This window comes from Pygoscelis adeliae, unplaced genomic scaffold, assembly GCF_000699105.1.
Source record: "Pygoscelis adeliae isolate BGI_AS28 unplaced genomic scaffold, ASM69910v1 Scaffold215, whole genome shotgun sequence".
Taxonomy (NCBI): Eukaryota; Metazoa; Chordata; class Aves; order Sphenisciformes; family Spheniscidae; genus Pygoscelis; species Pygoscelis adeliae.
This window is the reverse complement of record NW_008824770.1, coordinates 25,632-52,429: the sequence shown is the minus strand read 5'-3', so window position 1 is coordinate 52,429 and position 26,798 is coordinate 25,632. Positions and strand designations below refer to the sequence as shown.

The 26,798-nt window shown below is 40.4% G+C and overlaps 1 protein-coding gene across 1 annotated transcript in view; it reads left to right on the top strand.

Moving 5' to 3' along the window:
- PHF21B (PHD finger protein 21B) overlaps positions 1 to 26,798 on the top strand; it is a 164,533-nt gene that overhangs the window by 121,047 nt on the left and 16,688 nt on the right. Inside the window, exons 3-6 of the mRNA XM_009323632.1 lie at positions 3,172 to 3,264; positions 16,934 to 17,284; positions 19,055 to 19,177; positions 24,447 to 24,498. Of these exons, the coding sequence (XP_009321907.1) occupies positions 3,172 to 3,264; positions 16,934 to 17,284; positions 19,055 to 19,177; positions 24,447 to 24,498 (619 nt within the window). The remainder of the gene's footprint in view (positions 1 to 3,171; positions 3,265 to 16,933; positions 17,285 to 19,054; positions 19,178 to 24,446; positions 24,499 to 26,798) is intronic.

Below are 26,798 nucleotides of genomic sequence, written 5' to 3'. Positions count from 1 at the left end.
AAGACAGAATTTTAATGGAGTATATTTTTCCATGGATAATCCAGGGTACTGGTTATCCACGAGTACTCAGGAAAAATTGTCTTGCATGTTTATAACTGTACAGCTCTCCTTGTTTTTAACTCAGGCAAATCTTATGCAAATTTTAATCTTTGCTGAATATATAACATCACACCCCCAAATGTCTCCAAGAGGAGTAGCAGAGTTAAAAATATAAACTCTGTAGGACAAGTTTATTAAAAATATTCTGCACGAAAATGCATGGTATTCTTATCAAACACTGTAGTTAGAATGAAATAGATTGTTTTACCACTCTGTTGTTGAGGTCTGAGGAGAACATATCGGCATGGACCTGACACAGTTTCGCTTTCCTTGAGCTGATTACATTATAGTTTCCTGTCTATTGACAAATTTCATTACCAGATTGGGGTAATATTAGCATACTTTATCTTACTGACTGTGATTCAATACTTTTGTTTTGAGGGGAGTTAAATTTAGAGAAATTCAGTCGAACCTATTTGTCTTTCCTTATTAGCTATTTCTAGCAGCCTGATAAGTTTTTGTGATCAGTGACTGTCTCTTGCTGTTATAATGACAATCATCTGCTTGCTTATATTGCCATATCATCCCCACAGCAATTAAGAAACGTTAGATAAAAGTTATAAAACCTTGCCTTAAGAATATTGGCCAGCTAACCAAAATATGAACGGTAATCAGGGATGAAGGAATGAAAGAGGTTGAAGGGGAAAAGTTAGCTATGTTTTTTAGACCTATGGCCCAATCTTAAATTTATAAGCTATCTGTCCCTTTTAATGGAGACAATAAAGTACAAGTTATTTACAACATCTCAGATCCAGTATTTTAGGAGCCTCTGTGGGTGAGGCTTGAAAAAGAGGTGCCATTCAGACCATCTATAACAGAACGGTTAAATGTACATCTATAGATATCTGTATCACTACAGATAGATGAAAAGTCAGCAAAGGATTGGAGCTAAACAGACACAGAGATTTTTAGGCAGGAGGGAAACGTGTGTACTTGACTCTGGATTACAGAAACATAATTTGCTTATTCTTGGTATCCAGCCGTATTCCTAAGGGTTAAAGAAAATACTGGGTTAACAAGTATTGCTTCTCCATCTACAAAGTAAACTTTATGTAGAATGCAGCAATGTATTTGCTCATAGAAGGAGCTGATCAAATATCTTATACTGGGTACTATTGAAAGGCATTTAAAGAATAATGCAATCATCAGGCACAGTCAACATGGGTTCACAAAAGGAAAGTCCTGTTTAACTAATTTGATATCCTTCTATGATAAGGTCGCCCGCCTACTGGATGAAGGGAAGGCAGTGGATGTAGTTTTTCTGGATTTTAGTAAGGCTTTTGATACTGTCCCTCACAGCATCCTTCTGGACAAGTTGTCCAACTGTGGGATGAGCAGGTTCACGGTGTGCTGGGTGAAGAACTGGCTGAAGGGCAGGGCTCAAAGGGTTGTAGTGAATGGGGCTACACCTGGCTGGCGACCAGTCACCAGCGGTGTTCCTCAGGGCTCAATTCTAGGACCAATTCTGTTCAGTACATTTATCAATGATCTGCATGCGGGAGTTGAATGCACCATTAGCAACTTTGCTGATGGTACCAAACTGGGAGATGCTTGTTGACTCTCTTGAGGGACAAGAGGCCTTGCAGAGGGATCTAGGTAGACGGGAGCATTGGGCAATCATCAACAGCATGAAATTGAACAAGTCCAAGTGCTGGATTCTGCACCTGGGACAGAGTAATGCTGGGCACAAGTATAAATGGGGAGAGGAGTGGCTGGAGAGCAGCCCTGCAGAAAGGGATCTGGGGGTGCTGGTTGACAGCAGGCTCAGTATGAGTCAGCAGTGTGCCCTGGCAGCCAAGAGGGCAAACCGCATCCTGGGGTGCATCAAACACAGCATAACCAGCCAGTCAAAAGAGTTCATTATCCCGCTGTATTCAGTGTTGGTGCGGCCTCACCTTGAGCACTGTGTGCAGTTCTGGGCCCCACAATTTAAGAAGGATGTGAAGGTCCTTGAATGCATCCAGAGGAGGGCAACAAAGCTGGTGAAGGGGCTGGAAGGCATGTCCTGTGAGAAGCGGCTAAGGACTCTGGGCTTGTCTAATTTGGAGAAAAGGAGGCTGAGGGGTGACCTCATGGCTCTCTACAGCTTCCTGAGGAGGGGAAGTGGAGAGGGAGGTGCTGATCTCTTCTTCTTGGTATCCAGTGCCCAGACATGTGGGATGGTTCAAAGCTGCGCCAGGGAAGGTTTAGACTGGACATTAGGAAACATTTCTTTACTGAGAGGGTGGTCAAACAGCAGAACAAGCTTCCTAAAGAGGTGGTCAACGCCCCAAGCCTGTCCGTGTTTAAGAGGCTTTTGGACAATGCCCTTAATAAAATGCTTTAACTTTTGGTCAGCCCTGAAGTGGTCAGACATTTGGACTAGATGATCGTTGTAGGTCCCTTCCAACTGAAATAGTCTCTAGTCTAGTCTAGTCTATCTTAAATAAGCTTTGAATAAATTTGTTACACAACTAAGAGAAGAGTGAGTAGAGAAAATAAACATGGGTAGCAATGGCTGCTGTGTTGGCCCAAATGGATGTCGTCTTAGCTGAATGTTATGTTTCAGTGTACTATAGTAGATTTATAGGTAGCTTTCAGTTTTAATAATTCAGTATTTACTATTTACTAAGACACAGTGAACTTCTCTTGTGACCCTGGCTACCATGAAATGCATCATCTTACCAATGCACATTTTTTAAGTTTCACTGTGGTGCGTTTCACCTTTCTTCAGCTCTCTTTTGAAAACAAGCTAGTGCCTGGGCAGCCTTCAGCCATGGCAGCACACTTGTACCAAAAAAACTTCACAACGATGAGATGTATCCTTTGCACTCAGTATTACCAAATGCGCTAAGGAGACAACAGACTTCAGTTAACAGTGCTTTGTAGAGAAGGTTAAAGAGAAGGAAGAGTCTCTGACTCTTTAGGCAGAAGAGAGAGAGCTTCAAATGGACTGATGTGTTATACCCTTCCATCATAAGTCGGGAAGAGACAAGCAAAGAGCTGGAAGGGGAACCGCTGGGTCAGGCAGATTCTATCTGGGGAAGCTGTGCAAGTGTTTTAAGCTGTGTTCAACTGTTTTTCTTCCAACAGACTTTGGGAACTATCACTGCAGTGCCCATTAAGGTTCCTCAGGTCAGCTCCTTGCAGAGGTTGGCAGGACAAGGACCAGCAGTGCTACCTCAGGTACAAAATACAGTTCCAAAGGGGGTTTTGTGTCATTTTATATGTATTCTACTCTGTTTCTGTCTGGTGCCTAGACTGGGTAGGTCAGCGCACTCATCTTGCTGAATAAAGACTCACCTTCCATGAGTTGAACAGTAGAGTTGTGATTTTCTCCAATTTGTGAAAAAAAAAAAGATAAATCAGTTTTCTTCTGGGAGCATACTGTTAGAACAATGAAAAGCTATAAAAAATCTTGAAGATTCATTGTGGAAGAACAAAGTACATACGGTGAAATGTAAATTTATGCTTTATAAGATGAATCACAAATCACAGAAATGAAAATCTGCAATTCTGTAATTAAAAAAAGTGGTGGAAATATTAACCTTTCTGTTCAAGATTTAGCCTCACGTATTCTTTTACTAATTTACTTGCCTCATCCCTGTCTATCCCAGTATAAAGTTTTGCCCAACTAACCCAGGTGCCAGACTGAGGCAAAATTGGCTGGGTAGGAGTGAAAGGAGAGTTACACTCACAGATTTTTAAAATCTTTTCAAACTGTGTTTTCTTTTCTGAATATCCATCACTGTTTCCCTAACCATACACTTTATTAACCATTTCAACCCTCTTTCTCAAAAGATGTCATTTTCAACCAGTGTTTTGCTGCAGTTCTATGGTTTGCTTTTTGGATTCGTGATTATTAAGTATAAATATATGTCTCCCTGTGTGGCCCTTCGAGGTCTTTTCTAGCATTGAAGTCAATGTTGGGTCTTCCTATTGTTCCTTAATTTTTTTCCTAATATTTTCTTAGTGACAGAATCTAGTAGAAGATCTGTGAGCTAAATCTGCCCAGAGGAAGGAGTATTTCCAAGATAAAGTTCTTAAATTCTCTCTTTAAATTACATTTTGTGGAAGGCAAAGTTGTGAACATAAAAGAAGGTTATAGTTTTCTTATCAAGTTCAAGACTTTGCTTTTCAGTTGTTCCTTCAGCATAATAACACATTGATTTCTGCCATTTTGGGGTGTCAAAGATGAGCAGATTCCTCCTGAAAGTAGATGATGTTCAAAAGCAGCCGAAAGACCTGTAGCAGGGGCTTAAATTATCATTAAGGTTATGTTTCAGCAATGATGATGGCATTGCAAATGCTGCACTTGAAGAAGCATCGATGTTCTACACTTTTGTTAAGTAGAAAAATTTTCATTCAGTGTTACATTCAAATTTGAAGAATTGGAAGAAGTGGAGGAAGCTGATTTCATCAACTTTTTGAAAAGAACACATATCCTTTCTGTCTTGCTGTTTAGCTCATGGCAATATTTTTGTTTGTATTTCACTTTGTTTCACTCCTTTCCTAGCACAGCCTTCAATTTCAGACCTGTTTATGCAATCATACTTAATACTAATGAAACACCAACCCTTCCTCAGCAGCCCTAAGCCATAGTTCACTAAATTTTCTATTTCATATAGATAGCATGGGAAATAATCACATAGCAATCTCATATTCATCAAAACTGAAAATGAAGTAGGCGGCTGTATGTGAGACCGCATTATCAGAGGTATGTCTTATGTTCTGAGTTTTTTCTGGCTTTTTCACAGGCCAATACCTCCTTCTTCAGCAACAGCCTGTGCCATTTACAGGCTGTGTCCTCCTTTGCAGTTCATGATGGTCTATATGTTCCTCTCCCACTCAAAGCTTACAGAGAAATTTAAAATTTCCATATTGTTTCCTAGTGGGAAACTCCCTCCACCCATCAAAGCTTTCTGCTTGATGTCTTAAGAGAGATCAAGTTTTCATCTACAAGTGGAAAGTTTGGCTTCTAACTAAATAGTCAAATGCCTTCAAAATATATTTAATATAGCTATAAATCAGAGTGATGTAAAGCTGTCATTCCCCAGATACAGCTGGATACAGGTGATCTGGGAGGCCACTGTAAGTGAGCTGCAGCACTATATCACTGTGAAAGCTCTCCTTTGTAATAAGTGTAGGTGAGTGCATAGTCATCTCTGGCAAACTTCGAGCGTCGATAGGAATCTGTGGTCCAGGAGAGCTGGAAACTTCAGATGGAAATATAAAAATGCCAGGAAGCAAGGCCATGTAATACCACAAAGGGAAGGTATTATGGTAAAGGACATCTCTTCCCTCTTCTCCCTCATAGCTCTGAGAAAACAAGCACCAAATTAAAAATTATTTTGGAAATCAAGGGGCTTGTAGTATCTTCCAGTAGGAGCTGGAAAATGTGCAGAATTAAATCCTATCACAGTCCATGTCCTCTCAGCTGTTATGCATCAGACTTGGTTACAGAGCAGGCTGGCTACTAACCCCCTTTTGTCCCCCCTGGGTGACAGGCATGGCTCCTGTACCTTGCTCTGAGTTAGCGGCACAATCCTACCATTCTAGGACTGACTTTCTGAGAGGCAGCTTTGCCACCGTCTCCCAAGAATACTAACAAGCAGGGTCCAGCTAAGTTTGGCATCTGCTAAAACCTTTACTTTGGGTGCCCGTGTAGCAGCAAATTAAAGGGACGGCTTTTTCAAAACAAAACAAATGATCGTTCTCCTCTACCAAGAAGTCCATAGTATTTCACACAAAGAATTAAAGCAGTACAATGTCTGTACGCATGCATGTTAGCTATAGTTGAATCTTGTTCTGCAAGGTATTGCACCTTCCCCGACCTCCGTCTCTGCGAAGTCTAGCTTTAACAGTGAATTGTGTAGAGCCCCAATAGCAATGAAACCATGGCAGCAAAGGCTTCAATAAGCCCACCTGCATGCCTGCCTATTTACTCAAGCAGCTAAGTCTAGGTGCAGTTTGTGCAGGTGCAGTGGCAGGCACAGTGGCAATCACCTAAGCTGTCTTAATCTTGTCTGTATGTGCTGCTGCCTCTCTTCTTGTCTGTGGAGGGGTGGAAAGCCTGGATGGATCCCTTCTGGGATCCCTGCCATGTTAGGAGCCTACTCGTCTCTGAATTGCCCTCTGGAAGTGGGTTCACTCTTAGCCAGACAGATTGCACTTTGGTTTCAGGTGCATGTAGATAAGTGGGATTAGTCCAGGTCAGTGTCTGCATTCTTGACCAGCACACCGATTGCTACCTGACATTTCTCCTTTTGGCCAGTCTCATTGTTTCTTTGGGATTTCAGACTCCCTTAAGATTTAGGTGTAGGCATGAGAGGCATAAACGTTGCCAGGCTGGCTGGAAAGAAACAGGGGATTCCTCCATTTAAGGGCCCCTCATCGCATCTAAAGGAGTTTTATATTTTTGATGCTTTCCTTCTCCTCATCTAGACATTTTTTGATTTACCTCTATGCAGTCAAGCAGGAAAATACCACACAAGTAAACTGAGGCACTTAACAATACCTATGGAAAATAATACATACAGCTTTCTCATTTTCCACATTTATACAGATACTTGTCATTTGTTTTGTTCATTTGAATGGGTTTATGATATGACCTCCTGGGAGCTCTTCCATATGGGGAATGAAGTTTCAAAATCTGCACATTCACAAAAGGCAGCAAAATCCCATCACTTAGTGCCGAACTGCTATTAAATGGTGAGCAAACAAACATTAATTACAAGTTCATTGCATAATACAAACAATATTTCTTTAGGCATTCATTATTTGCCAAAACAAGCCTCTTTGGCAGACCTTTTTTCTTTTCTTTTTTAAAATATTTTTTACAGAATATGAAGTTATTTTTGCTTTCATCAAATAAATAAAATTTCTGCTATGAGCTGTGATGTTTGGGAAGTTAATTCCAGATAGTCTTTCTCTTCTTACTTTGGCCTTTGATGTTTCCAGCTGGGTGAGATGTTTTGAAACTGCAGACTCTCCACTGCACTCTGAGAAGCAAATCCTGGAGGTCTTCTACTCAAACACATGGGTGATGCACTCTCTTACTCTTGAGCTGTTCCTCTGCTTTATGGCACCCATCAGCTGTAAGGAAGGGGTGGCCTTACGTCAGGTTGGGGCTCCAATTTCCAGCTGCAGTGCAGACAGTCTGTCTATTTTGAACTGGTTTACATAAAAATTTAAGTCACACTGTACCCACCTGAAAGCACGTGGGAAATCTTATTTTCTGTTCTTTGAATGGAGGATTTTAAATGAAACGGTGAAGATATTAAAACAAACCTCCCATTTTGTTGTCAGTAATTTGGGCCCAATCCAATTCTTGTTCAAATTAATGGAGAGACTGTGATGATTTGACTAGCAGTTAAATCGGATTATAATGCTATTTCCCTGGCCTATTTTTCCGGTCCTGGTTGAAGGCAGGGCTTGAGATGACTTTGCTCATGCCACTGCCGATTAGAGTAGAGCAGAGTGGCGTAGCAGACGCCTGCGGTGGAGCTATCACGCAGGTGAGTGGTGAAAAGAAACAGGTACGCACAACCGCTTTAGATGAAACATGCGTGTTTTTCAATCGACTCTGGACAGTTCTGCTGTCAAGTGCTGCTTATTTTTTATCTTCTGTAGTGATTTTAATATGCATAATTCAGTGGGGTCTGAATTCGGTCACTGGGCTGCAGGCTGCTTTGGGACGGGGGCTGTTTTGTTGCCGCGTGTTTGTTCATCACTGGGTACCGTGTGAGCCCAGCCAGGGGCTGTGGTCTCCAGATGTTCCCAAAACTTAAACGCACGTTCTCATTTTTAAAATTTCTTGTCCTAGTTCTCATGAGCACAGTTCCTCTGATAGCTGCTGCTTCTCTTCACGTGTGTACCAAAACCAACCACTGCTCCTGGCTTTGCTGGCGATAGGGCTTCTGGAAGATTTCTTGAAAGGAAAATGACTCCTATAGGCAGAACCCAAGTTGTGTGATGCCACTGTGTACTGTAGAAGAAATGTGTTAACAGACTGGTCTGTGGCCAAGCCTCTCTCTGTTTGCATCATAAGTCTAAAAAAAAAATAAAAAATCATTATTTCTAAGGTAGTGTGTTAAGACTGTGCATAGCCATTAGAAAGTGGAAAAATATTACTAAATGCAAGTCAGCCTTTTGTGAAACTAGAAAAGAAGCTAGCAGGTATACATGTTTGTATAAAAAGTTACACAGAATTGTGCAATGGAGAGACAAGAGCACTTTGTTGTTTGTTTGAGTAAGGAATAATTGAATTGGGTAGAGTCGTTATTACAATATCAGAGGAGAAAAGGACTATAATCCCCTAAGGGATGTCATGCACCTTTCTGGTATATAACCCTCAGCGCTTCCAGGGGGATGTGTTGGAATGCTAGTGGAGGAGAAGACAGATAATCTAATTCAAGGTAACTTAATCAGCATGGTATATAACCAAGCTAAGGGGTTTGCAACAGTATTTAATATTCATTGGCTGTATGCGTGCAGAAAACAGAAACAAAATTGCTTTTTCAAAAGAAAGGTTTGCAGAGGCCTGGCTGAAAATGTAGCCCTTAATAAATATAGTTGTTAATCTGTTTTATTCTATATAAGCTTTTATACTGTGCTTGTCACTGTATTTGAAGCACCTTCTGGTAATGTGTTAAGCGCAAAGATTAACATCTGTTGTAAGCTATTTCTTCTCTCATCCTTGCCCTTTGGGAAGAAGTGTATGCAGCTGAAAGTTCTGGTTAGGGTTCCTTTTTATCAGTTTGCTTATTTTTAATAGGCATGCTACTATTAATTGCATGCCACTATATATTTGTCAGAGGAGTATAACATAGAAAATGTTTATTGTAGCAAGTGATGAGGTTTCTGCCCTTAATTCGTAGAGAAGAAGGTTGAGACGCCTGCCTATGTGAGCATCAGCCTTGCTGTAGAGAATCCCTGCACCAGAGACACGTGGCCACCTTGGCCTTTCACACTAAGTCTTTACAGGGAGAGCTTTGAAGATTGGGATGAAAACATGGTACTTTATTGAAAAGTCTGTGGGAATCTCAGTTACGCACTAGTGGATAGGTGTGGTAGGTAGCCTGTGTTGCTGAGAGAGGCATGGGCTTGTTGGAGCATCTGGAGTGCTCCGTGGTATGTATTTTACACTGCTGTAGTGCAGCCAAGACAAATGAAGGTATGACTAAGGTGGCGCAATAAGAACTGTTCCTTGTGGATGGTGGTATGCCAGAGGTTGGCAGTGACGAGGAATCCGGTCTTCTGCAGTATGGACAAAGATGAACGCGTATGATGTATCAAGGGGGACTACACCCAGATGCAAATTTCCAGGGTACCTCCCTCTGTTACCTCTGCCTTCCTGAGTTTCAGTGTCAGTTGTCTGTTCTTAGTGAGAGAACTGATCCAGGGTGGTGGGGAAGGAGAAGCAGAACTGGCTGTTACTGATGCTTAAGACCTTCAGATCCAATCAGTATCGTGAACATTTTGCAAAGGACCTCCATGGAAGTCAGATCTCCATGACAGTCTGCACGTAGGAGCCTAAAGTATCCATACAACCCCCAGGAAAGATTCAAGCCATTTTAACACCTGACATGGTACCTTTTTCCCCAGGTGAAAACTCTCATGTTTCTCCATGTCAAATGCTGCTTTGCAGAATATCAGGAAGGTGAGAAGAAATGTCCCCTCTCTCCACTGATGCCATTTGCATCCATGCGAATGATGTGGCTTCAGATCCATGTCTGGACTGGATCTGGACTGTGCTGTGTCTCCAAGCCTCCATGCCAGTTGTACAAGCTTGCAGTAGGCCTCTGGCTGAATGACAGGCAGATAGGAAGGTTTTCTCTGCCTGCAGTACCTCAGCAGAGACTTGGAGGAATTGACTGCACTGCTTCCTGTCCCTAAAACCTTCATTTTCCTCTCCTGATGTCTGAGCTTTTTGTGTGCTTCCATCTTGCTCAGGCTGTCAGCGGATAGAAACGATTTTTGTCATTATTTTCAGTATTATTTTGTCTTCCAAGTTTTTTGATTTTGGCTAGTAAATGAGTTGAGGCTGGTCAAATTATTGTAATGTGCCGTTATTGTTGTCTAGAAGCAGGAAAAGCTCTTAAAGTGATGGACAGTACAAAGCAGTGACATCCACAGTCTTTAAAGTGACACCAGAGTTGGAGTCCAGTGAATGCCCAGCTGCGTGGATTAGCCCAGAGCTCACCTATGAAAGTATACGGATAGGAGGAAAGCAGACAGATGTTCACTCGTTTGTGCCTAAAGGCTTCATGGACACTTTATATTTAAATTGAAGTAAGTTAATCATAGATGAGTATCTGTGAGAGAAGCAAGCTGACTTGTAATGCTGAAAAGAGTAGAAATGGAAGTAAGTTATTGACTGGTGTGTATAATCACAGTCTAGCTTTTATATTTCTGTTGTAATCCTAAGCAATAAGGATTAAATTCTTTCCTCAGAGGCACATAGATAACTGCATATTCAAGGACAGAATCATTGTGCAGAAGGAAAAAAACCAGAAATCCTTGTCAACTTCAACCCCTACTCGTTATTTTTTGGAATAATATTGATTTTAATTTGCTAGTTTAATGATAGTTTTCCCTTCTGCAAATGGAAAAGAGCCACTTAATGAATCATCAACTCAATAGCAGCAATGCCAAACCAGAAAATACAGGCAGTATAGCTGAGGAGAAAATGTACATTTCATTAGCAAAAGTCAGTCAAGTTCCTGTGAAAATACAGTTTTGTGTTCAAAACACTGATAACATTTTTAATGAAGAACTCCCACCTGACTGCCTTATGCCAACATCCACACAAAACAGAGCTGGCAGATTCCCACACAAACATCCCTCTCAGCAAAACTTCCATTTCTGTAGTATCAAGCAAAGCTGAAGGAGAAGAAAAACTAAATGAAATAGCTTTGTCTTCTTAAAAATTGCACAGGGGTTATATTATCTGTGTGTCACCTTGACACTAAAGTTGGCTGTCCATGACTAACAAATTGAAATACCAAAGCACAGTAGGTATACAGTCCAGTGGAAAATGTTTGATATGGTGCACGTAATTTGAATACGTGTGAAAATACCACAGAGTGATTCTTGGGTTGCATGGCATGTAAAATGAGAGACCAGGCTTTGTGTCGAGGTCCTAGCTGCAGTTCTGGCCTTACTGAAGTCTATTCAAATTTGCTGTTGGTTTCAGTCAGATTGAGATTACTTCCCTGGTCCTCACTGTCCAGAGCAGCAGGATTGGAAACGTGGGCTGGAGAAGCTGCCTGGGTTTTGCCCTGCATTTCATATCATTCTTCTGTGGCTTCTCAGACTAATATTCCAGGTAGATGCTAAGGAGAGGCTTACGTTGTATGTGAACACAGGATTCACCGAGCAGGGTCATCTTGCCTGGGGTTTCCTCATGGTACACGCTGAAGAGTAACTTCCTTTTTGTGTAGCCCCATCAAGGGGAAGGAAGAAAAGTATATGTGCATCCATAGTCACGTGTGGTTTTAAATCTTCCCCCTGTGGCAAGAAAATAAAACTGTGTTTATTTTGACTGTGGTCTCAGACCAGGCTGAAGATAATAGGAGCTTATCAGGAAAGGAACCAAAAATCAACCAAGCTGGAAACACTTGTACCCAGGTCAGTTGGGCAACCTGGATTTTAGGGTGTGTCATTGCTGTACAGTTACTTAGAACCTTTTCTTTTGCGTAGTTTTTATTGATTAAAAAAAGAAGAGGGAGAGAGTCGGTCCTCAGGTGGCATAAATAGACACAGCTTTACTGAAGTCAGCGTGCATCTGTTCATTCTGGTGAAGGATATAATTACCCCATATTGCACTCATTTTATCAGCCATTGCTAATGTTTTCTGTGTGATCCTCTAAAGCTTTTCAAGAATGAAAGCTCTGTCTGCTGCTCCCAGCACTTTGCCTCTGTGACATATGAATTGTGCCAAATCTATTCTGAGTTTTTGTTTTTAAGCTCTGAGTACAAGGGTGAAGTGAAAATAAAGTGTGAATAATGGTCTTTCTCTCAAAGGCAATGTGATATTGCATTGAGCTGAAAAATTTACTCATACAGATCGGCCCTGCCAGTATGAAGGGCTGATTGATGCTGAGCACGATCCAGCTGATATCTGATATTGGGGAGGGGGAGGGCTCTTCAGTGTTGCTGACAAAGCTATAACAAGATCCAGGGACTGGAAGCTGAAGTTAGGCAAATGCAACCTCGCAATAAAATGCCAGTCACGAGCATAATAAAACATTGTAACAGTTTATTGGGGCTCGTGATAAATTCATCGTTAAGAAGTCTTTAGTATTTTCTTTTAAAATCAGTTTTCAGTTTCTGGGAGAAGTTCTATGGCCAGTCTGTGAGCTGGACGGTCATGGTGATCCCTTTTGGTTTTGTAATTGAAGTGCACTTGTTAACGTCCCTTCTTCGCTAGGCTGTAAGGAGAACACATTTACAGAATTGCCCTTAACAATTCTCATAGCACCTGCAGATCTGCACAGAGATAACTGTTCTAATTAAATCCTGTCCTTTAGGACTACACAGGCTTGCCCCACAGGGATGGGAGGAACTGTGTGCTTTCCTTCCCTTCTCCTCCTTTTCCCCCATACTTGTTTGGGTTGGATCTTGAAGGCTTATTTTGTAAGAGTTTTTCTTTTTTACCTTCTTCTTCTTTACTACAGCATGGGAGTGGCTCACCTGATGGGATGTAGCTCAGGAAATAGATTGCCCACGATCACAGTTGCCTTTGTCAATAGTGACACACATCAGGCTCTCCCACCTCCGCCACTCAGCAGTTCATTCACCTCCGCAGTATTCAACAATTTGTGCTCTTGAGAGCTGGAATGATGTTTCGGTGTAATGGAAGCCTTTGGGCTTCATATAGGGACATCTGGATGGAGCTTAATGATACGGGATATGCAAGAAGTCATATTAGTCACAGGAGCTGATTCCCTCCTGATCTGAAACTCTTTAAAATATATGAAATTCGAGGTTGCTGAACAAAAGAGCCCTCTGCACATCTCACAGGATTGGGCTCCCTGTTATTTCCCTGTCTGAAAAGCAGACAGCCCCCACCTAGTGAATTCTCAGGTCTGGGAATATCTTCTGGAACAGCGTGCTCACCTGCAGGCAATTTGAGAAGTACCAGGGGTGTCTGAATATTGCTGCCTAAAATCAAATGTTTCTATTATTGTGGGTATTGAGGAAACTCAAGAACAACACGGGTTTGTGAAATCATTATATTCAAGAAGCAGTTCTCTCTTCCCCTGCATTTAGAGCCCTGGTAGTATCACATTCTGTTTTGACAGCTGTCAGAAGTTAAATGAAAGATATTTGGGGAGAGGAGGGTTGAGCTACAGGAGAATTGTTATTTGCAGTGCTCGCCAACAGTTGCAGTTTTCGCTTGGTAACACACATGCTGTCTGTTATTCTTTCTCTTTTCTTCTCCTTTGCTAAACTTTTGCGCCTTTTATTTCTGTGGCTCTTGTAACGGGGACGGGTGCCATCCAGCCTGTGCTACTTTCAGTAGAAAACGTCTTCGTGATACCTTGCATGTGAAACGCAGTCTGTGCCCTGCCCTAGTTTTTCTCCAGTTCTTCGGTGATTGTCAACTGCCAAGCACCTGCTAGTGCCACTGTCCTCCTTTCATCTCCCAAATTTAAGCTACAGTTTTTCCGTGAGGAAAAGGAATTTACGCTAGCTCTTTCCTTCATTTTTCTTCTTCCCAGCTGACACTATTAATTCTCACAGATTACTGTAGCAGTTTGGTTTTTAACGTGAAACTCTGCTAAAGGTCTTTCACTTAGCTGTTTATTAAGTGCTTACGCTTAGTGTTTATATTCAAGGGGGGAAGGTTCATAGGTGTTAGAGCACAAGGGGCTTCTATGCTTGCTTTCTGTTCTGGATTCATGCCTGCGGGATGCAGAAATAAATGTTATTTTAACTTGAACCTATTTTAGCCTTAACTCAGGAGCAGCTGAAGCTTATTCTGTAGTCAACCCTTTTTATTATTCTATAATTGCAAATAAAAATGCTCTCACAACGTTAGATGAGCTTGCCAGGGAATTTGCAGAGGCTTAGACTATGAAGACCGCTATACCTCCTTTGTATCACACGGTGGCAGAAAACGCCCAGCATATGTTCTTGTGCTGCACCAGACTGGTAAATCGTATCGGCTATTTCAGTATGCAGAACTTTATAGAGAATGTGTTACTTTGGAAAATTAAGTCTGTTTAATTGTCTGTGCAGGAGGAGCTTATTTTATAGCGAAGTAATACACATTCATCCACAACTTGCAGAATGTGTATTAAGGGTGTGTATAGGATTCATTGAGTATTACATCTGACAGTCCATATATATATGTAAGAGTGTAGAAAAGATAATTATATAGCTGGAATATATATAGCCATTTAGTTTTAATTAGGCTTTTGATTAAATATAAAAGTGCAATTAAGAGTGACAGATACAGTAGATCCTCGTAGACTGCATGACAGTATTTGGCTAGAAAAACTCCTGAGCTGATTTTTTGTCAGACTTGATTTTTTCTAAAGATCTCAGTGGCTGTTCTATTGAGTCTTTGATCTGAGCTACTCCTTATTCTCTCTCTCTCTTTCTCTGTATATATGTGCTGATCTGTGTGTTTACAGTATTTCTGTTGGTAACAGATGTTATATTAATTTACAGGAAAATTATTTCTTTTTAAGGAGAGATGGTAAAATTTAGACGTTAGCCAAACAGCTAAGAATTAAATTTGGATTTTTTAGCCATGGTATTGCATTTTAACTGTACTTTGCCAAGCTTCTCAGACTTTATTTTCTGAATAATGGTACTATTTCTGTGAACGTGTCTCTGAGCACATGAGCATGAGCAATTTGTTAAAGGCTTACATATGAGAGACATATATAACATAGGAGGGAAAGGATAACATTATGAAAATATAAAGGTAGATATTACAAGATCTGCTTGTATAACTGACTCTGATACAGACATGAACAGGTTGCTTTAAGTATCACGTCTCCTCATTGCACTGAGCTGTTGTTTATGTTAAAAGCCTTAGTTTTGCAGAATGCCTGGGCCAAGATAGGTTTAAACCAATCCTCTGTGCACTACTTTTGAAAATAAGACCATTAACTAATTACGGATATGAAGCTAATTATAGACTCCTCTCTTAAGCAACTTGGCCAGGGTATTTGTCTGGTATCTTAACTAAATAAATCAAATAATCATTACATAAAATGATTGGATAGAGGAAAAAGAGCAAAAAAACCCTTCAGTTACCGTCCGTGTATCTTGAATATGGTTAGTCATGGTTTAGCATAGTTTTGCATCATTTCACAGTGGGCCTATGAGGCCTTCCAGTGTTACCCCGAAGTCATGAGCCGAACACAGCGGCTTTCTGGCTTTGTCACAAGTCTGCTGCAGGACCTCGGGCGAACCCTCCTCTTTGCTCTTCTTCGGCTGTGGCTCCTCTTCAATTTTCCATCTACTGACAATTTAGACACTTCCGAGCAGGACTGTGCCTCTAATACATGTTTGCACTGCTCATAGGTGTTAGGATCCTATCGGCAATTGAGGGCCGAGTTATCAAAACACGAAGAACTCGCAATACGTGTGTTGCTGCGCTTCATATTCGCTGCGGGGACAAATGGGTACGGCTCCTCCTTGACGCGATAGAGGATGATGACCAGCCTTGAGAGATGATTTTCTGCATATCAGTAAATCCCCGCGTTTTCATTAAATTGCTTACTTAGGCTCAAGATTAAAGTCGGCATCATTGGAAGGGCTGCGGTAGACTACAGTGCGGTGACACAGGCAGCTGTTTCCCACGTCTGTCTGGTACAACTTGTCATTTTGTTTCACAGTATGGAAGGTGCGAGAAGTGACAGGACTAAATAAGCACAGAGGGAACCGACTGTTTTGTCTGGCCGTGTTAACGAATAAGCTGGGAGTGAAGTTAACTTCATGTGAAACAGTTTAAATTATTTATTTTCAATCCTGGAACCATACTTAACACGTTGTTACAGCAGAGCCGTGTTGACAGGGTGACGTTAATTACCCCACTGGAAACACACCACATTAGCTGAAAACAATCGTTCGCAGCTATCACTCATGGCTCTGGGTAAAGCCGCAGCCTTTGCACATCTTGGCAAACAGTTTTCCCCCTCCATCCGTGGAAGCTCCTTCTGCATCCACCTGCAGCTGCAAACTAGCTCTTTACTTACAGCAACAAAATATGAAGTTCAATGGTTGTGGGTTTCTTTTCTTCCCCTCTCTTCTTTTTTTCTGGTGAGCTGAGCAATTGTGTGATTGGTCTCCCCTCCATTAGACGTGGCACATCTTAAAACTGTGAGGATCTTCATTCACCGATCCACCAGTGTAAATGCATACGCTTACTCTTCCTGTAAATGCTTTCCCACAGCTCCCTTAATGATTCAGTTCCCACTCCTTAATTCATAGCAAGAGTGTTGTGTCCTTCAGAACAGGAAATTATTGCATCTGGGGTTTCCTTTCTTTGCAAAGGCTTTGGCTTCAACATCCCTACTGAGAACTGGATGTGACTTGAGTAGCATTTGTATGGCTGTGTGCTAATAAAAGTGAGGAAATGACTTTTTCCTCCCTTCTTGTTCAGCATTGCAATGAGTTAAGGACTCCAAAATGACCCAACTGAGGAGTGCTGGGAATATGTCTACAAGTAAATGAGTGGCTGGCTACTTCAAGTTGCTACATTATGTTTTTCTAGATGTTCTTGTGGGGTGGTTAATACAATTAGAGATTCTACTGGGAGAGTGCAGGTATGCAGTGTTTGTTCATTACAGTGTGAGGCTGTGTCTGGTAACATCTATCTCTCTGTTTGTAGGTTAGGCCAAAGACCCTGATTCCAGACAGCCTCCCCATCTCCCCGTGCAGAGACCAACCTTCCAAGCAGCCTCCTACCTTCCAGAAGGCAACCGTAGTCAGCATCAAAAACCCCAGCCCTGCCCTCCCAACTGCCAATAACACCGTCAGCCATGTACAGCCGCCTAACAGCCAGTCACAAAGTGTCACCGAGTCTACAGCTATTTCGTCACCTCTGAGCAGTGCAGGTGTGGCGTACGCCATCATTTCCACCTCCCCCAACAATGCAACTCCTATCAGCACCAGCACGACTGTCTCTGTGGTCAACGATAGCATTAAAGTGCAACCACTCCTCATTAGTGCCGACAGCAAGGTAGGTTCTTTTTTTTCACGGCATTTTTTTTTTGGTTATCAAACACAGGAATTACATTGCAGATGTAAGCAGAATATTCCCCTGGGAGTGCACAGCCCTGTGCAGAGTGGTGTCAGTGGTTCCTTTTGAAGAAAATAATCAGAAAGCAATGGGAAAATTCTTAAGGGGACACATGGACGCTGGTAGACATTTATCTGTGTACAAGCATATTTTTTGGTGGGAACAAAATGCATCATTATGTAGCCTGACATTAATGGGACCACGTGATCTTCCATTTCCTTAAACCAATCCTCACTAATAATATCCCTTAATTCTGTGCAGGCTCAAATTTCCTATGGACTCCCTCTTCAATTATACAGTGATACTAGTTATATCGACTGACCCCAGGGGAGTGTATCAAATAATCAGGCATTCCCTTCTACGCTTTCAGGGGAAGACCAAATGAAATGAGAGCTCAGGGTTTCAAAACTGATCAGCAGATGAATCAGTAGGAAAGAATCAAGTTATGAATTACTTGTTTCCTCTTTGTACTTTTCAGCTTTGAAATGAAAGAACTGCACCACTCTTATACCAGAAGCAGATTTAATAAAGGCTGCCAATGTACCCAGCAGACATTCGCTGTAATTTGCTACTGGGATCCTGCTACTTTGGGTCTTGTTGGCAGCACAGGTTCTCACACAGTGCTAAAAAAGAATACAGGGTGTAGGATGGCTTTTGAGGTAAATAAAAGCAGGCATCTCTTCCCCACTTCTCTAACATAATTTATTTTTCTCTTACTTAAACCGGCTACTGGTTAAGAAAACCATCCCTTTTTATGCTCTTGAATCTCCTAGAGCGACTGAGTTGAGATAAAGGATCTAACAATTAAATAACATTGATTGAAAGTTAGCAATGAAATAGATGGAAAAGGCCCAGCGTTCAAATCCAATACCCTTCATCAAGAAGGTGAGCTTGGGAAGGTCTTCCATAGTCCTTCATGAAGCTTTGATTATGGGTATAAAGTCACATATGTAGTTCTGTGGTCAGAAATTGTCCTTCATTCCTTTTAATTTAATAGCTTCTGAGATAATGTGTAAATCTTCATGTGGTAATTCAAATATGAGCAGCTGGATATACTAACATATATGCATGTGTAGGAGTTCTGTGTAGTAATTCCTATAGGTTCTAAACCAGAATTAATTTTAATTTAAAACACACATGGTTTACTTTGTTTATGCAAAACTAGATATCTGCTGCTCATAACACGTAAATGCTGAGGACTGATCTCTGATCTCCGTTACACGAACAGTACTGAGGAGTATCTTCCTTCTCATCCACATGTGCTTACTCTGAAATAACACTGGTATGACTGAGATCAGACTGTGGTTTTGAATGTGTAGTAATCCCATCTCATTTACCTGTATGCAAAATAAAATCAAAGGAAAGACCTTAAAATCACTGACAACACGAGCGCTAAAGCTAGGCTGCTGAGTCAGCTTCAGAAGTCCTCTAAATAGAAAGTGCCCTAATTTTCAGAGGCACTGATCAAGTGGCTCCCTTAGGCTGCAGTACGTTTATAATGCACCAATAGAAATTAATTTTTAGAAACTTAAGTATGGATTTAGAAGCCTAACCTAGGTATCCAGTTTTTTGTATTTTTTGGCTTGTGACTTGCATTTGTTGTCTGTAGGGGTATCAAGTAATCCTTCAAAGAAGAATCAAAGGTTTCAGGCAGAAAAATCCAGTTTCATATAGTGAATTCTCTTCTTTTACTTGTACATTGTCTTTTAGGTTATCATTATTCAGCCTCAAGTCCAAACCCAGACAGAAAGTAAAGTGGAGACAAAGAAACCTCCTGAAGAGTCAGCTCAGGGACCCCCTGCTACCAAAAAGAAAAAGGAGGAAAATCCAGAGGTGATCTTTTTTTCTTTTTTTTTTTAATAAATGAGCTACAGTATGCTTAAGTTATGGGGGCCAATTCTAAACATTCTTCTGTGTCCATACGTAGTTACTGCATTTGTGCTCATGGTTCTGCCAGCTGTTCATCTCTCTAACTGATCACTGCCATCGGAGTGATTTCCCCGCCAGTGAGGTGCTCTGACAAATTTGGTTTGCATCATTCAAACTTTCCAGTGTCACAAAATGTAAGAATTGTAGGTCTCGTAATAATCTAGGCACCTTGCGTGGGTATAGTTGTACTTCTTGTGAAGGGTGTGTACAAGCTTAAGATATTTTCTTTTATGTTATCAAATATATAACATTGGGTTTACAGGCTGCCTATGAGGTTGAATTAACATTTCCTTTGTAAGCTGAGCTTTCACATCTTCTTTGTAATGAATCTTGCAATTTTTAGATTGTATTTAACAATACAGTTTCTTGCATTTGCTGTGTACATGTCTTCGCACATGTACACAGATTCTTTCTAGTCTGAAATACATTAAAATCCTTCAAATTGAGTAGGAGAGTAGAAAGCAGGTTATAAGATTAAATCTCTTTCATGAACTATATTTGCAATGTAAACTAAAAATATAAATCAGAAGTCCTTGTAGAAATGGGGTCTCTTTAACAGGCATTTTGGTTTTTGACTAGACATATTCACATTGGATTGTGTGTACTTTTGAGGTGATTTGAGAAGTTATACAAACGGAATCTACTTCTGTTATGGAAATGCTCAGCTCATGTGAAATCTTAACCTTACTAGTCTAATAAATGTGTAACATGAAAGCATCCTTGGAGCTGTAGGTTTAAGAGGATTATTGCAATATAAATTTATAATGTTACTTGAGGCATGTGGGTGGTCATTTGTTTTACCATTTTAAGAGGTTCCTATAGTTAAAACAGTGTTAAGGATAAATAGTGGCTTTTCGCCTAGAATATCACAGCTTTATGCAGAAGCTCTGCAGAACTACACTTAGGAAACCTCCCAAGTTTAGAATCTGACCCTCATATGAATTTTCATTGCCACTGAATGATGGGACTGTAGGGTCCTGTTTTGTTTAGGGAGGTATTTCCGAAAGATTATTTGTTGTGTAGCACTTCATGGGCAGAAAGGCTAGTAGATCTTGCTTAAAAACAGAATGCTAGAAGAAATATCCATTTTTCTTTGCCTGTAACTTATCCCCACGGAAAGAATATTGAGCAAAAATCTTCCAGAGAAATGCAGGAAGAGACCATGGGACTGGGCACATTTTTTGGTATAGCATTCATAAATTTAATGTGATTTTCATTAAATTGCTAACTAGAATAATCTGACTACCTTTTTTGTAACCAAGAATATCGTTCCTGCCACGTATGCTGGAGGTCTCGGCAAGCACAATTTTCTGGGTAGGATGCTGAAGCTATGCCCTTAAGTATGACGGTTCTTTTCTTTTCATAGATTTGTTTCGTGGCCGTAAATATGTAGGTTTAGAGTTAATTTCTTTTGTTCTTTGAAAGTAAACTTTAGATGATTATCATGTATTTATGCAATTAGTGTAATTAGAACTAACAGCATAATTAGTGTAAATACATGTAATGACATAAATAGAACATGTAATTACAAAATGAAATGGTTTTGTAAAAATTTTTGTTTTGCTTCATGAAAAGACATACTGCGCATTTCTAAAAGCACTCATGGCTTTTAAACAGGTGATTAAATTTAAGGCAAAGAGTAACAAAGATACCGTGATTTTTTTAAAAAGAAAATAAGCACTGTAGGCACGTCTCTCCACACCTTTATTTATCTTCAGAGCACAAAACTGAGGCAGGAACTCCAATACGGCTCTACATAAATGTTAGTCGTGACAGACTGGGATTTAACAAGTTAAACTGAAAATTTAAAACGAATAAACCAGAAATCACCAGACTTACCAGTAGCCAGGAACCCCACATGCAGTTACTGATCGTACCTGAACGAACAGAAAAGACTGAGGATAATGACTGTCTTTTGTTCCTGGCTGGGTCATTCTGCTGGGAAGCCGGGAAGCCAATCCTGGACACAGCCCCCTGCAATACATATGCCTTTCGCATAAGCCGAAGACCTCTCCTTTCCCAAGTACGTCATCGTTAGACTAAAGCAAACCTCCCTGCGTCCGCTGTTTTGCAGCCAGGATGCCTGGGCGCCTGGCTGTGGAGCGGCTTTCCCAGAAGCAGGATGGAGGGTCTCGGCCACCCAGGGTGTCCCAGGTCCAGTGGTCAGAGCCCTCTCCCGGCTTATGAGCCATGAGGGTTCAGTCCCCCCCCGGGGCTGAGGAGGGTCTGGAGGAGTGGGCCACCCGCTCCCTGCTGTCTGCGGGGCTCTGCTGGGAATGGAGGCCAATGACTGCCCGTCTAATGATGGGCCTTCTCCCACCCACCAGAATGACTTCTGCAAAGAAGTGAAGGGATTACGCAAGGGAGCTGCTCCTCTGGGGAGCAAGTGCCATGGGGTTTGGGGTGGGTTTTTTGTTTTGTTTTCTTCTTAAAAGGACCTGACTTCAGCACACAAAGAAACAGAATTCCGCCCAAAACTTTTTGCTTTTTAAAAATCTTAGATTAGTAAAATTTCGTATTCCTGGCAACATTTTCCAGGACATTCTAGCAGTTTTTTATTTGAAACAAAAATTACTGCCATAAATGCTGGTTATTTAGCAAACAGTGTTTTAAATCCCACCTAAGAAAGACAAGAGAGACACATTGCAATTGTGAACCAAATGCTAGTGTTAGGCCTGGATTGAAAATCTGGAGAAACTGAAGCCTCAGTTTTGTGGATTCCTGCACAGAGGAGAAACAATACACTCTGTGGTATTTGAAAGAAAAGCATTGCGGTGGAAGTAGTATTTTTAGCTGAATCCAACAAGCTACATGAGTGTGAAATAGCAAAACCTGTAAAACCAAACATGCTGTTAATATAATATGCTTGTTAAAAAGAATACAGCTTCTTCTGGGATTTTTTAAAATGAAACCATCTTTCAAATATCTATGAAAGCTAACCCTTCCTGTGTTTAATAGTGAGGTAATTATCAAGTCCATTTATGAAGGCTCTTCATATGTTAAGCAAATACGCTGTCATTGCATTTAATTAGATATGTATTCAAATAATTTTAGTATGAAGAGAGGAAATTGTTTAGCGAGCATTCCAGTACTCAAATGATTTTAGTTTAGATGTCAGAAAATGTATGCTCCCCCTACAGTTTAATCTTCGGGTAATACAGGCATTCTGCGCTCCATTGGGAAAATACAATCGCACGTTAACCGTTCCAGCTTTCTGATTCTGTACCTAGATGTTGTTATTACTTCTGCTCAGAGCGCCGAGACGTATCCTGCCGCAAAGTTACTTTTTGGTGGGGGTGAGATGAAGCTTTTAATTCTACTCAATTGACTAATTTTCTTCTCAGATCTGCACAGTGGATCTCAGATCAAATATTCATCTTTCCCTTCAGGTTTGGAGCCCCCACTGTGTCTCACTGGTGTTTTTAGACATGTAAGGAGTGAATGTTATTGAAATCAAGGTCTGACATGCAAATGAACACGTGCTTGTCATTACCACAGTTATGGAGGGCAGAAACATAGCATGAGTATGTCTAAATTGCCAGTGATGAGGTTTGACGTGACCATTTTTTAATGTACAGGGAGAATTACATACTAGGAGATAGTGGAAAGAAAATATTCCTGTCCTATGATGTTGTTAGTTCACCTGTTTGACAGAGATATTTTCACATATGTAAGAGGGATATAGGTGTCCAATCCTGACCCTCAGGTTTTGAAGAACCCACCCCATAGATAGATCTTTTCATCTACAAAATGAGGATGTGCTTGCTTTCCCAATTTCACTGTGTGAAAGTCAGAATTGCAAAGGAAATGGTAATTCTGGTGACTGACTAGTTGATTTTATCCTGAACTGAAATGAAAAGTTTTTCCACAAAACTTCACAATGAAAAGGCTTTTCACAAAACAAGAAGGTCAAACTAATTTTGACTTGGAAGTGTTGAAACGTGTTCTCCTGACACATCTTTGATTGAAACAGAATGTTTTGACCTTCTACCACTTAAACACTGTATTTTAGTTTGACCTAAATCTACACATTTTATTTTGGGTGAGTATGATAATTGCATCTTCCTATGGTCTTTGGATGCTTTATCAGAGTTGGATTGTGGGCTTTGCTCGCTTGGATTTCCTAATAGCTTGAATTTCGTAGTCAGGTTGTCTCTTCTGTGGAATTGCACCTTGTGAAAATGCCACTTGGGTAACGTGATCCAACAAGATTGTTCAGCACAGCAGAAAGAGGAGGAGATCCCTGAGGCCCCGAAGTACCACAGGTGTAACTCAAAACCAAGGAGTTCAGTTCAGTTTGGGCTTGGAAAAACACAGCAGAATTTCAGTTTTTCATCAGAAAGATGGAATAAAAGCTTCAGCAAAACTTTTTCCGCAAGGAAAAATTTCCCAATGAAAAATGACTGACAGAAAATTTAGAATCTGCTCTAGTACTTGCCCAATTACTGCATCAGCGTGTTTTGAAGATTTGTTAGTATGAAGATGTGTTTTGTGCATATGTAGTGTACAAGAGTTCTGAGTAATTTTTTAGATCAGATTCCTCACTGCAAAATGAGTTTGTCGGTGGGAGATGTTTGTTCACTCCCCATTGAGGGAAAGTATTGGTTCAGTGTACTTTTTCATAATTCATGCACATGATATTCTTTCTGTAACTTGGGAAGAGAAATTTCTGAAAGTTTTTTTGGGGGGAGGGGACTTTCAATATGCTTTGGATGTCTTGTTTAGTGTTGTAAAGTGTATCATATCTTGTTTTACTTCATACAGCTTGCTCACATCCAATAAAAGCAGTGCCATGTCCAGTTAGTAATAATAATACGCAATTACTTCTCTAAAGAGTGGAGTAACAAAGCAGCTAGTAATATGAAATTGAATTGATTGGATTGACTGAATTTTGATCATGCGCTGTATAAAATCAGTAGTCATACAACACTGGCTTCATAAGTCTCTGAACTGCTAAAGTTCATATAGTCAAACAAGCGGGACGTGACTGACCAGGCATATATCTGAAGCATATCTTCAACTGAAGTTCTTCATATTACTATGCATTCAAATAAGATACGTTTCTAAAAGACCTTTACCAGGTTTATTCTGTCAATGCTAGATTTATTTATTTACTTACTTCTACCATGATTGTTGTAGTAGAAAATCTAACCCCTGTTTATTTTTTCCTTAGAAAATTGCCTTCATGGTAGCATTAGGACTGGTTACAACAGAACATTTGGAAGGTAAGATGAGATATGTTGTTTTACAGTTCAGTTTTTGAGTGAAATCTTTTCTCTTGGCTCTGCAGCCAAGAGGAATTGGTGATTCTGTCCTCTGAAGGGCAATGAAAAATCAGATGAAATGTTATCTATGCACAGTTGTGCTTTTCAACCTCAAAATAATGGGTGACCTTACTTTGCTCTGCCTCCCACCCCACTGCGCAGCTGAAGGGGCGTGAGAACTGGCTCTGCAGCCAGCACCAGCAGGCTTGGCATAAGCTGGCATTTGGGCTCACTGAGTCATCATGGTCCTTTAAAGGACGTTAACAACTGGAGGACGATAATGAAGCAAAAAGCCTGCAAAAGCTCTGACAACCACTAATCTGGTTGAAGAATCAGCGAGGTTCAAAGATGTTTACCCAGATCTTCTGTAGCAAACATGCCGTCTCCTCTTGCCCCATGTGAGACAGACTTTTTTTTTTTCGTGAATCATCTGTCATCTCTAGAGTTTCATAGAATAATGTGTAAAATAGTGGTGAAAATCTGGCATTTGCTTTGTAAGATTTTAAGCAAATTAGAAAATTACCTCTGGCAAAGACTTCCTTCCCTTCATTTCCCCCCATTTAGCCAAAAAATAAATAAACTTCCAGTCTGATCCTGCTTTTGTGTGAGAGCTGCTAGCATGCCTTCCTAGGCTTCTGAATGTGAGTTCAAACAAATATTGCACATAAACTAAATGCAGTATTGCATAGTGTTCAGTTTGCTTTTCCAACTTTCCAAAAATACCTTGCAAGAGTTAGCAGATTTGTACCTTTCTGTGCCTCAGCTTTGTCTTTCTGGAAACATAGATGAGTTTGTTCAGCAAATTTGCCAGTGGTGTGAGATGAGTTGGGGGTTTCTTGGCAGAATGGGTTAGTTCTTGTGGACAGAGAAGATACAGCTATTTTTAAGAAAAAGTCTACAGCTTGATGTGTTTTACTTACACGCTCAGCTAATACAAGTTGGTGTGGTTCCACCGGTATAAGGAGAAAAATCTGGTATCTGTGTCAGCCAACAATGATTCTTGATCACAAAAAATGTTAATGATAATTGACATTTACCACCCATCCCATGGACCATCGTCAGCAAAATACTTAGGAATTTCCAGTGCACTGAGTTTAAGTTTTATGTGCTTTAGAGTTAGGCACATGCTTAGATACCTTGCTGCCTCAAGAGTTATCTACCATTTTACAGCTTGATTTCTTTTTAGTGAGATTCCCTGTTCTTCTGTTCCTTGGTTTTAAAAGAGGTTGTGAATTAGGGAGAAAATAGCATCTTAATTGTAAGGTTTCCTCAATATATGCAGCAGGTTTTCTGTGGGTCTTATTGCCTTTTTTCAGTGTCTTTCCTCTTTAAATCTGCATTTTAGAAAATCATTTAATGTCCCAGTGACTGAGAATTTGAAAGCAGTTTAAAGAAACTTTAAGCTATCAGCCTTTTTAATCCCTTAATGGTAATGGATTGAAATGGAAATTAAAAAGCTACAGCAATTTTGGGAGAAGATTTATAATCCAAAAAGTGCAAATGATGACTGGTTCTTGTTTTCTTTGTCTAAGGAAAATAGGACAACATTTGAAATTATGCTGAAGTGCAAATTATGCTTACAACAGAGCGAACTTAATTTTGAATAATTCTTTACCCTTTGATTTTATTGGAACTAATAAATTGTTTGTGTGGATTTAATGCTTATGTTCAAAATGCCAAGTACCGCTCTGCTCTGTTTGTTCTACAGTAAGTGCGGAGACGCACATTTTGAACCAAACTGCTACAATACTAATCCTGCAGAATCAATTCTTGCAGACAAATTCACTTTTTATATTCCTACTAGCTTTAAATAAATGGCTCCCACCAAGAGCTATTTACTATGGAAGGGGTATTTCTTCATGAATATTGGTGATTACAACTGTCAAAAATACCCGTATAGCTTTCACGTGCTAAAGGTTATTATTTTAGTGCTATGTCATATTTACGGTTATCAGCCATTGCTATTTATCAGGAAGCAGTGGTCATTACACAGTTCAGTTTATTTTAGTACTTCTAATGTATTTCTCAATTTCACATTTTCGGAATTAAACTGTATCAAGATTGGGTCATTAAAAGCTTATTCACTCAGTATCATTAATTCACAGTGTTACTGCTTTTCTTCATTTTATTCATTAATTTTGGGGTGAAGGGCTATGGATCCACTTCTGTATGGATTTCTCTATCAGCCTAGCAGCCTTTCCACCTAACGTCCAGAGGAGCATCTTTCCCCTTACTGGGAAAAGAGCTCTGTTCTGCAGAGC